Raw genomic sequence first — 12,247 nt, forward strand, 5'->3', positions numbered from 1 at the left:
AAGATCAGCATATGGGCCAGATGTGAAGTTTAATTTAATAGAAATTTTCTTCGATCTTTCATACATTCAAGTGTGAACAAGTGGGATGACCCATCTGATATTGTTCTTTCTACCTCCAGAAGCCCTTCCCACCCTTCCTCCCTGCCTGAAGAGAGATCTTTTACATGTGAACACCCACCCAAATTCCTACCCTAATCCTCCTGCTGGGGCTCTACAAGGCCCCTCCCTGAACGACCCAACACCCAAGGATATAGGCTAAAAGCTAGAATGCAGAATTAAAAATTAAATTTGCTCAGTACACTCAGTGCTTTTGAAGCACCTGATCTGTAAAGCAGGCACAGAAGGACTTGGTTAGAAGCGCCTATTCCCTGACTGAAGTCAGGATCTCTCAATATCAATACCACTGGCCTTACACATGGTATAATACTGGTTGTCTCAATTTAATGTCTTTGAAATCTGGAGCAAGCAGGTCTACCTGTGCTACCAAGCCCTCCCACACCCTCTAGATACTCCTCACACCTTCAAAGGATAAAGGCAAACTTGAGACGAATACAGGAGTTTTGCTTTTGACATCCATTGAGAAGGGCTAGTAGAGGCACGTTTTTACTGAAAAAAAGTGGCCACAAACAAGAGAGGGGGAGGGAAGGTCAATGGTATAATCCCCCTTTCAAAGGGCTGTATTCCTACAATTAGCCTTCTTCTGATGCAGGTTCTAGTTCCCCCTACACACATGAATGAATAATTGATGGTACTTGGGAAGGAGTTAAGACAAACACACCAATAAAAAAGAAAGTTCTTGTGTCTCATAGAGACATTACTGTTATCCCCTCTCCTTAGTTGGGTTCAACTGCATGGTACAAGTCCAGGGTGAGGCTCAGCCAACAAGTATACCCAACAACCCCCAATCACAGCTCATCCTTCAATGGGCCCTCTGTTTCTTCTTCTTCCTCTTCCTTTTCTTCTTCCTCCTCCTCCTCCTCTTCCTCCTCTTCATTATCTTCACCCTCAGGTTCCTCTTCTCCTTCCTCTTCTTTCTTCTTCTTGTCTTCTTCTTCCTGCTTCTTTCTCTGGTCCTCATCCTGCTGCTCTTTCATTTTCTTTTCAGCGTCCTAATGAGAATTTTAAAAGAAATACATTATTGAATCAGGGTTTGTTGAAGAAAGCATCGTAGTTAACAGGGCCAGGCAAGATCTTTTTGATTTAGTGGGCATTTAGTGAGACACAGATTGGGCAAGGAGAGAACTGGCCCTAAGTTACCCAGTGAGCTTCCATGGCTGAGGTTGGACTTAAAATTGCATCTCCTTAGTCAAAATTGATCCTGACGATACACAGTTCTAAACCAGTATTTCCCAACCTCTGCAACTTTGAGATGTGTGGAATTCAACTCTCAGAACTGCCCAACCAGCATGGCCATTGCTAAGAATCCTAGAAGTTGAAGTTCACACTTCTCAGAGTTGCCAAGATTAGAAACAATGTTTAGACAAATAGACTGGATATCTGACAGAATTTAGAGAAGAATCTAACCGGCAGTTATGGAAACTGAGTACACAAAACATTCTCATTTAAGAACAAGATATAGGTTTCTAATTTTCAATGCCTTATAAAAGCCAGGTATTATTTCTTCTTCTCTATGAAGAAAAATTGCCTACCTTAGTAGCACCCCACGTGTCATTGCCAAAGTCTTCAGCAAAATTCTCATCATCAGTAATCAGAAAGTTGTCAAAAATTGTGCCAGATTTCACCTGAAACAAAAGGTAGAACAGTAAGTGCTAAGCTCCCTAGCTAGGCTTGCCAATGTTTTGACAGTTTGTCAAACTAAATGATGGCAGACCACATTACCCAGCATAACATTCATTCCTATTGGTTTCTGACCACAATTAGAAGTGCTTTTCCACTGATGGCAGTTATAACTTCCAAGTTTGACCAAATGTTGAAATTTATACCTAAATGCAACTTACCAGAGAATTACAATCTAAAAATTTATCTGCTGAAACTGCTGCCTTAAATACAATACCCCAAGCCTACAGAAAAAATAAAATTAGTTACTACTCAGTTGAACTAGTCTGCAGCTGCATTCATTGGGAAGGAAGCTCTATAGCACAGAGGCTGCTACACCAGAACAGTCACTATCCCTCATAGATGGTAGTATCATAGTTACTAGTAGTAGCACTCTATTAATAAGCATTCAGTTGGTGAGGGTGTGAAGGATAGCCCTTGAAGTATCAATTACATGGGGCTTTTCACTGGCAAAAAAAATCAGGATGGTCATTAGTCATTGTACTGAATGGATATACAAATGAATGAATGAATGTACTGAATGCAAACTAACACTTTTTTACTTCAGAGTTGCTTCTAGATAGTTGCAGCGGATCTTCATTATCTTAGGATTGTTCAAAGCCTTATGCTTTCTTGTACATTTTCCTGTGATTTGAGCAGCCCTATGTTTTTATGTCATCCACTGCTAAAGGCCTTTTGTTTGAGAATTGGGTTTTACAGTCTCTTTTAAATAAAATTTGTCTCTTTGGAGACTGGTCCATCTCCCCCACAAAGGAACAGAAGGTGGAGTGGGGGGAGCAGGAAGAAAACCAGGAAAAGGCATCCTCTCAGAAGACAGGTGGTAGCAGCAGTAACTACCAAGCCTTACACCAAGGTAGAAGGCAGAACTAGGGGGTGTTGTCCCAGAGGGCTTTGGGGTGAGGGGGGTCTGAAACTCCAGCCTTTTACTCTTAGGCTCAACCCTGCTGCTGCTATCGCATTCTAGCCTTTTTTTAACAAGATTTTTGAGAAGTTAGCCTTATGTTCACAATTATCAAATTAAGACCCCACTTGAGCACTAATATTATCACCATACTATAGCCACAATCTCACCAGTGCTCCAGTTGGAAGAGGGGGGAAAGCTTTCCTTGGAAGCCTCAACTACAGTGACTAGGTGGCCTAAATCAAAAAACCCTATTAATTCATGTGCAAAAGGCCTTCCTCTATATGCATAAAGTAACAACCACAACAAAAAGGCTGCATAAACTGGTACTGAAAAAGACCTAATCCCAGCTCTATAAAGCTTGGGAAATAATGTCTACATTATTCAAATGTCGTCTGATTTACCCTCCCTCTTCCATTAAAAAGTAAGCTTATAACTGAAATTTCTTTTGAACCTGGAAGAAACCACTGTGTTCTTGAAATTCTGCCAAATCATTCAGGTCTGACATGTTAAAGAAAAAACTTGGAAAGTTTTGGATGCTACAGGTTTCACAAAGAACAAAATCCAGAGATACCACAGAGATTTTACAACTAGTAGCGCAAGGCTAGTGCTCATTACCCTCCTCCCTCTTCCTTGAGGAGTTTCTAGTATGGCGTACCCAACAGGCTTGCTCCACCCCCAATTAGCCACTGCCAACATCCTTGACTTTTCCCCCACTCCTCTGCAAGATATACAATAAGTAAAAGGGAGTATTTATTTCACAAGTACAACTACAAGTAGTCCTCATTTAGCGACTGCCTTATTTAGCAACCATGCAGTTACCACAGGGTGATGAAAAAGTAACTTTACAACCAATTCTTGCGTATACAACCTTTGCAGGTCTGTAAAGCAAAGGAAAGCTGAGGAAAGATCATAAGCACAGTTAGTTTCACTTAGCAACCGCTTTGCTTAATGACCAAGTTGTCAGTCCCAATTGTGGTTGCTAAACGAGTAAGCCTCCCAGAATAATACAGAAAGTAGAAGTCAAAATAATTTGTAGTTTTTATGAAGATACTACAACTCTCAATCATCAGGACAGATACTTGAGTCATTTGGCTTCTCCTTTTTTAAAAGGTTTGTTGGAAAACAAGCAAGAACTCACCTGCCACAAGTCCAAACCAATAACACCAAAGTTCTCATAAAAGTACAGATTTGGATCAGGGGTATATTCAGGATTATCAATCTCAGGATGAATCCACTTCCCTTTGTAGTCGGGATTGTCAATCTGACGAGGTTTCCATTCTCCCTGCAAAACATTTAATGTTTTGAAATGGAAAATCCAGAGTACTCCCAAATTTTGTAGCACATAGAGCATTTGCTAATTTAAGCATGTAGAAGACCAAACAGCCAGTCCCTTTCAGCTGGTCCGCCCCAAATGCCTTACAGATCCAACTAGTTTCCAGTAAGTGCTTGGGAAATCTCCAGGGATCAAAGGACAACTCAGTGGGTAGCCTGAACTCCAAAAACACTAACCTGGGCTCATCTGGGTTATGAGACTCTGAGGAGCCGCCTCCCTTGTGAGCAATTTGCCAAAAACCTTGAGAACAAATGTTCTCATATTCACACCAAGCTGGATACCAGACAGGAAACATCTCATGAGATGACAGAGGTAATGCAGGCATCTTTAGATCCTGTGACATCCTAGGAAATGACACAATCTTCTGCAAAATGAGCTCAGCTACCTTATAATTAGGTCCCTGCCCCTCTTGGGTAATACAAGCAGCCAGAAAGATCACAACACCATGGATCCAGCAGGTGGTAAATGTATCTATAAGTAAGGGGTTAATGCCAACTACCTAAAGGAAGTGGCTGTGGTAGTGGGTCTCTCCTTAAAAAGCCATTCATAGATCTAGCCTTCCTAGATTTTATTTATTTATTTAAAACATTTATATAGCCACCTGTCTTGTACCAAACTCTGGGCAGCTCACAACCAACAGATAGGACATCTATGTACAATAAAAATATTAAAACCACAAGTATCAAAACTAAAATCAAACCCTGGCACCATAGCTAAACTTTCACATGCAGCCCACAAGAAGTTCATCTCATCAATCTTACCCTATCCCAGCACTTGGGGGAAAAGCCAGATCTTAAGTGCTCTTTGGAAGATTAAAAGAGTGGGGGCCTGCTGAACTTCAGTGTTCTGTAACTCTTGGCCAGTATTCAACTTGCCATTTCTTGTTAAGGATGCTGAAAAGGTTGTTGGGCTTTGTGTGAAGGCTATGAAGGATTGGATGGAGTAAATAGACTGCCAAGAACATGGTATTCTCAGCAGTAGACTCCTAAGGCCAGGACAGCCCTTATCCTTTATGAAAACAGATGAAAACCTTCCTCTGCTACAGGGCTTTGGAAAGTGAGCTTTACAGAAGGTACTGGATTTTTAAAGATTTTAACATTTATGGTTGTCTTATGAAATTATTGTAAGCTGCCTATAGTCACATGACCAGGTGGCATTCAAGCAAATGTAACAAATAACTTTTCATGTAATCCATATTTTTAAAAGAAAAAAAAAAACTTTCTTTTAAAGTACACAATTAGTGGACACATTCCCCTCTGTAAAAAAAGGAGGATTCTCTTTTATAAAATGTTTCTCTTTTAGAAGCCCATTTCCTAGTCACCTACACTGGATGAATTGTTTTAACCATTATTACCTTGTATTCTGGATTCTGGATTACTGGTGGTTCCCATTCCCCATCCATCTCTTCATCCCAGTCCTCAGGTTTCTTGGCATCAGGATCAGGAATATGCTCTGGTTTATCCCAGTCCTATAATATAGATGGGGGAAAAAAACACTGCAAATTCTATGTAATTTTTTAACCCTAACCTCCATTGGTGTTCAACAAAATGTTCATTTACAGAACAGTAACACCATATCTATCACAAAAAACACAATCCATTTCTTGTTTCCTCCTGAAGACTCTTCCTTGGTAAAAGTTTTTTTGGTGCAGGTTGCTCTTGAATGATACATATATTTATGTTATAAATCATTAGCATCTACTGACCTCTGGTTTCGTATCTTCAGGATCATCTATCTTTGCTCTTTCATCCCAGTCATCTGGTTTCTTTGCATCTGGATCCTTAATTTTCTTGGGTGGCAGAAAATCCCAGTCATCCTCCAAGTTGCCAGACTCCACTTTACTGTTGTCAATCTTAACCTCATATGTATTATCAGGCCGAACAATAAGGGTATAGAGGTGGCTGAACTCATCATCCTATCAAGAAAGTTATACTGTTACCAATTTCTCCTCTCTAGTCAATTTTACTAGCATTTGTTTTCTCCCTGCCCAGGGTTAGTTTCACCAGAGCTACCATACTACACTGCAATATTTCTCTTGACTTTTCTTCACAGATCCTCTCACTTCTGTCACTCTCCTTGGAGCATATATCATTACGTTGCTAACATTGAAGTGCTATCATGGAAAGGAATTCCCATTCCCCCACCCCACCCCCCCCACCCCCCCAATTCCAAATACTCACTTTACAACGAATATCTTTATTGATCAGGACATTTTTGCCTTTGTAATTGAAGATCACATGTACTTTCTTGGTACCTGGGCCACAGATATCAGGACCTAAATTGGGAACACATACACACATCTAGCCGAGCCTGTATTGAGAGAATCCTGTATCACCTCTCAGAAGCACAATTCATTTCACCTGCCCTCCACACCAAAACCTTTATCAACCTTCAAGCTTAGGGTATGGTGGATCTGACAGCCTAAAACATTACTCTTTTTTCCAATGCCTAATTGCTATGAGGAAGGAAGAAAGAAAAGAGGGAAATGATTTTCTCCTTCTATGCTGGGGAGGGGGATAGATACATGGATTACAGCCATTTCAGCAGTAAATGAAATTTTGTATTACTAACATAAAATATTAGTTTTAAGCTCTATGAATAAAGTAATAATTCTAAGCTGAGTGTAAAATATAGTTAATAAAAACTGAAAAATTGTAACAAACCTAATCATAAATTCAAATCAATTTAGCTGTAATTTATAAAAGAAAAACGTGTAACGTTATTTCCCAGCAAGTTTTATGAACTGCAACACAGAAGGAAGCAACACTGTATATTACGCAAGGATTATAATCCATAAACAGCATTTGTAAATATACTTGATCTTCATACTCTTGCATTCTTGAGAGTATTGTTGTGTCTTTGAGTCAGTCTTGACTCCTGGCGACTGCCTGGACAAGTCCCTGCAGTTTTCTTGGCAGTATCTTGGAACTGGTTTGCCCTTGCCTTCTTTCTAGGGCTGTGAGAGTGATTAGCCCAAAGTCACCCAGTTATTTCATGCCTAAATCAAGACTAGAACTCAGAGTTTCCTGGTTTCTAGCCTGGTGTCTTAAATCACTACACAAACTGGCTCTCTTGAGAGTATTAGAGATTATTATAATATGCGTATCTGCATTATACAGTGGGTACTAAGAAACATGCCCGGCCATCTCAACTTGCCAAGCCCTGCAAGACGTTCCATATATACGTTCTTACACCTCCTCTCTACCACAGTAGAGGAGAAAGCACTGAAACACATTCATTTAAAAGCCCTCCTACACTTTGGGAGTTTCAATTACTTGAAGTACACCACCAGCAGTACTACGTATCTTCTGTTCTCAGGGAACAATAGAGTAACATGCTTTCAAACTGGCCTGCTGCTCAGTGTCTAGAATTCACTGCCAGAGTGAAAGAGTTTCCATATCCCAAAGAGTCAGCTAACCAGAGAGACCATTAGCAGTGTTACTTATAGCATTAATGGGTTCTTCGTTGTAGACTGGAAACCATCAAGTACTAAGAGGGATAAGCCCACAGGAAAGCAGAACAGCTTTAGTTAGCAGTTAGAAACAGCTATCCATACTCTAGCCTCTAACTTCACTATGCAAAAGTGTGAGATGCACTGCATATTGTAAATAGTGCTGTCTAAATGCTTGTGAAAGGGATTTTAAGAGAATTAAAGCTAGATGAACAGATGTGTCTATTTGTGCATAGGCTGCAGGTAGTTCTGGTTCCACTCACAAGTATTACTGATATGGACTCCTTACCTGAAAGGGAATGCAGGATGGAGGGAAATTCACTATTATACAACCTAATTTGTTATCAAGGGAAGAAAATGTCATTCCCTAAGATGTGTGCTATTCAAGGAGCAGATTTCAATAACCAGATTAGATTATTCCTCAATACTATACAGCATCATGCAAGACTGGCATTATTCCTCACACTGTGTAACTGGCACTCCCATGATCACCTGTAGATTCTCACAAGGATATTTAGCCATTTCCAATTTGCTCCATGAGAAGCTCATTGGTTGCTGGTTTTCAAAACATCATCTTACTGATTATCATTAAATGACCAAGCAAACATCTTCCCTCACTTCCCAAGCAGGCACCCACCAAACATGATGTTGTATTCAGAATCCCCATGCATGTCTTCTTGCTTCAGGGTTGAAGGGAAGAGTTTTACATATCCACCTCCACAGTCAATATTTTGCTCATGTTTCACTGTGAACTGCACCACCAGAGTCTTGTCCTTGTTGCTAAAGGAATCAAAGCTAGCAGAAATGGCATAGAAACGAGCATCTTGGCTTGTCTGAAGTCCTGGTAAGATTAAACACACAGTTAAATTCTTTGTCTGGAATAAGGGTACTATAACTGTCATTTGGACGTTAATAGTCAAGACTGATTACAGACAATCCTTAAGAAAAAGGATTGCAATCATGCTGGTAGTTAAGCAATTTGATTAAAAGCTACAATCAGTCTTCTATATTAAAAATCAAGGTGCACCAAAGAAGCAATCTCAAGTACAAAGCAGTGGACCAAAGATTAATTAGGTAGGCCTGGTAAACATCAACATATTTACTATTCAAATATTTATTCTGCTATGAAGAAAGAGACAACATGAACAGTTAAGCTGCTGAAGTCAACTGAAGTCACTGACCAGTTTAATAATGCGTAGGATTATAATCAAGGCCTTAGGTCCACCTGTGACTTATTGAAGATCACTCTATTACATCATCATCTTACCTTTGTCCTTTTCTGCATCTCCATAGAATTTGCCAGAAGAAAGTATGAATTTTCCATAGTCTGATTTATGCTTTGATTCTACCCAACGGCTTGTCCAAGCATCTAAAAGGAGAACAAAGCAACACAATTTGAATCTGAAAAATTATAATGATTCAAAATACATTATTTGTATAATGCTGGAGTGCTACTAACATTCCCCAAAGGTTCCAAGGCAAGGCAAAGATTTCTTCTTAAATGAGTGACCTTGCCATTTTAGCTGTCTTCACAGAGCATGACTTTTGCAACAAGTTTACATTTTTTCCCCAGTTGGTTTCTATGTTGTTTTGGAAATACTGAACTACAGGAACACTTTGTTTCTGTAAGATTATTACTAGTGGAAAAAAATTAAAGGCCCACACTTCTGATTAGTTTTAAATCAATCAATACCTCTCTTGAAGCAAAGGCAATTACGAATATGTACAAATCTACAGAGAGAGGGTCAGAATGATCAGAATCCAAGTTTTTAGCCATGAAATCAAAACTTCTCAAACTATGACGTACGGATCTCACTATGCTTTGATAGGCAAATGCAATTAAGATGACATAAGAGAATAGGTTTAAATAACAGCTGATTTCAATTTTTTCAAACATCAGGAAGAATTTCCTAGCTGCTCAGCAGACTGCCCTCCAGATGGTGGTCTCTTTCACTTTAACAGAGGCTGAATGGCCATCTGTTGGGGATGCTGCAGTACAGCTTTCCTGCACTTGGAAGAATAATAGTTGATCTTCTAGGTGCTCTGATCCTTACACTGTACAAATACCTGAAAATAGCTAATACATTCTGTATGTTCAACTTTGCAGATTCAAAGGAAAAATTTCAAGGACTTTTTCCTAATCAACTCCAAAGCATTTTTTTTTTTTTTGCCAAATTTGTTTCCCATTCATGGTGAACATGTATATGCCTGCTAACTGTCACAGCATTTCCCCTATAACATTATTGTATGGTTCTATTTCTGTCTGCTTTCAGTGTGGTTTTTAGTAATTGTTAAATACATGCATACTAGTCAGAATAGAAGATATGCCCCCAAAAATGAACATATAAAGGTTCAGAACTGAACTAGAGTTTATTTAGACATCTGGCCTTAATTTATTAAACCCTACAGCCCATTTCAGCAAGGCCAGCTAGTGGAACATCTGTGTAGTGAAAACATTCACAGTGGAAGAGTTTTAGTATCATCATCCTATGCATAGGTTTATTCATCAGTCCCAGTGAGTTCTATGGGGTTTATCTTTGGAAAGCAAGCATATGCTGCAGCTTAATTCATCAAATGGCTTGCATTATTGTGTCTTGTTTTTGAAAAATAGTACACTCAGGTATTTTTAAAGCAAAGCAATATGAGAGGCATTAATTCTTACAAAAGCTTTACCTCAAACATCCCCAATTCAAGTTTATTCCAGTGCACTGTATTTGGATTCTGTATCAGAGATGCATCATCACAAACTAATGCTAATAGCTACCAAATATACTATTATGATCCTTCAGTATTACATACTTGAGGTTACATTACAATGCAAGACTACTCAATGTATCTTTTCATATGAAATTTGTGCCAGTGATGTGTGACAAAAATACTAACATACAAAAACAACACATTTCAGTAGGTGTGCAAGAGAAAATATAGCAAATATAGCAAAATATGAAATTAAGCTATCCATTTAGCAGAAGCTTACACTTGCCATTTTCAGTACTCAACAATGGGCGGTTTGTGTGTTCTAGAGACATCCCATGGTGATCTATTTAGTCCATGTTCTATGTCCCCATGGCCCCTTCTGATTATGGTTTAATTATCAACTCCCCAGTGCATCCCTGATCTAGACTAGACACAACAAGATGTCACATCTACTGCTAAGTTGCCCTCCTTGACAAATTTTCATCATCTGATAACATTCCCCCAAAAGGATTTTTAGGAACTACAATCCAATTGATTCCCTCTTAAGATATCTCTTTCTAAAATGGCTGTGACATGATCACTTCGCCTTCCCCAGAATTGCTACTTTAATGTACAACCCTTCTTATAGAAACTCAAGGTAAATGTTTAGATCTCTTCTCTACTTCCAATCTATCAATTAAACCACTGGGCTCAAAGAGGAAAACATGGAAGTCTAAATATTGTAATCTCTCTCTGCTTCTCCAACCTCCTTCACAAAGAGTGTTGATAGGGCGATAAAGTAAGAGGATAAACCTCACATACCTTGCCTTGAGCTTCCAACAGGAACCTGGGAAATATGTGCATGTAAGTGAACATAATTTCCACCCATTTTACACCGCTGTATACCATTCTTGGTTCCAGGTTGATTTTTTTTAATTCGTTCAGAACACATTAGAACCCTGAGCCACTTATGAATACCTTCCTTGTTTTAAGGTCATTTGACGTTACAACCCAACAAGAAGCCCCTACTTTGAATCTTGCCTCCTTCACAAAATCCCACAAACCAGCCTGCTCCCTGCCTGCACCCGATTAGCTGCAATATGTAAATGCTGTTAATCTACCCATCAAGGTAGATCACTAAGATATTTATCTGCGGACGACTGTAAGACCTGCTAAAAATTATGCTGCTGTTAGTTATGCATTGTCCTCGAGAACCTGCTGGAATAGCGCAACTTCCCGAGCCAAAAAATACGGACAATCTAAGATGGCCGGGAATGGGTGGGTAGTGGGTGCGTGCAGGCAAAGGCGAGAAGAGAAACCGACAGTCCTCCCAGCACGCAGGCATCTCCCTTCATTCTGGCGGCACTCCCTAAAGCCATCCAATCTCTGCCCGTATGCCTCGACTCCCCCTCCGGGCCCGCACTACCTTGCTCAGATTAGAAACCCAAGCGGGGCCGGGGTTATTCTGCTTTAGGACCAGTGCTCTAAAAATAAGCGGACCGGCCAATCCCCCACCCGATTCTTCCCATCTGCACGTCGTTAGATTCCTCTCCCTCATCTTAGAACCACCGCACCGTCACCCCCGCCCTAATCAACGCTGGACGGCCTCTCACCTCCATCCCCGAACTCCTCCCTGAAGTACTGGGTAGGTCCAGCCGACACCAGAGCCAGCAGAGAACAGAAGGCTAGAAAGGGAGTCATTTTTCCCCGGTGGCGAGAGGCGCCTGGCCCTTTAAGAAGCACGACCTTCACCCAGCTACCTGACAGCGGTGACCGAACAACTGCAGCCGGCTAGGTGCTTTCGCCACGCTTTTATAGCGCACTTAGTGGAATGCCTGCCCTCGCCGTGTTCTGATTGCGCGTGCTGATCCGGACGGATATTGCCATTGGCCCGCCGACAGCACGGCGGGTTGGACTGCACCTCCGAACGTTGGCGTCCCAGATGGCCGCTTCTTATTGGATACTGGACCTGGCCAATGAGACACGACCACGCGTTCGGGGGGAGACCTCCCTCCTCTGCTGTGTGTGCGTCACCGTTTCTTTTGCACAACCCCATGTGAGGCTAGCAACCTTTAAAGAGCCAGGA

The 12,247-nt window shown here is 40.6% G+C and overlaps 1 protein-coding gene across 1 annotated transcript; it reads right to left on the bottom strand.

The window, feature by feature from the left end:
* Positions 1–10: 10 nt before the first annotated feature.
* On the bottom strand, positions 11–11,963 carry CALR (calreticulin). The gene is made up of 9 exons (XM_007432102.3): positions 11,775–11,963; positions 8,753–8,854; positions 8,123–8,326; positions 6,215–6,309; positions 5,740–5,949; positions 5,389–5,502; positions 3,840–3,983; positions 1,650–1,742; positions 11–1,109 (listed from the first exon to the last, which is right to left on the bottom strand). Exons 1-9 carry the CDS (start codon positions 11,860–11,862, stop codon positions 906–908), a joined length of 1,254 nt encoding a protein of 417 aa, XP_007432164.1. The 5' UTR covers positions 11,863–11,963; the 3' UTR covers positions 11–905.
* Positions 11,964–12,247: the final 284 nt, after the last annotated feature.

This window comes from Python bivittatus, unplaced genomic scaffold (genome assembly GCF_059951505.1).
Source record: "Python bivittatus isolate LINGU-HERP-01145 unplaced genomic scaffold, Pbiv_v1 ctg000220_np1212, whole genome shotgun sequence".
NCBI lineage: Eukaryota > Metazoa > Chordata > Lepidosauria > Squamata > Pythonidae > Python > Python bivittatus.

What these genes read in the sequence shown, in the direction of transcription:
- CALR (XM_007432102.3), bottom strand. Translation starts at nt 11,862, where the DNA reads ATGACTCCCTTTCTAGCCTTCTGTTCTCTGCTGGCTCTGGTGTCGGCT. An exon ending in ATAAAGATATTCGTTGTAAA is followed by an intron (nt 5,950 to 6,214) that starts GTGAGTATTTGG and finishes CTTTCTTGATAG; the next exon opens with GATGATGAGTTCAGCCACCT. An exon ending in TCCAGAATCCAGAATACAAG is followed by an intron (nt 3,984 to 5,388) that starts GTAATAATGGTT and finishes AATGTTTTGCAG; the next exon opens with GGAGAATGGAAACCTCGTCA.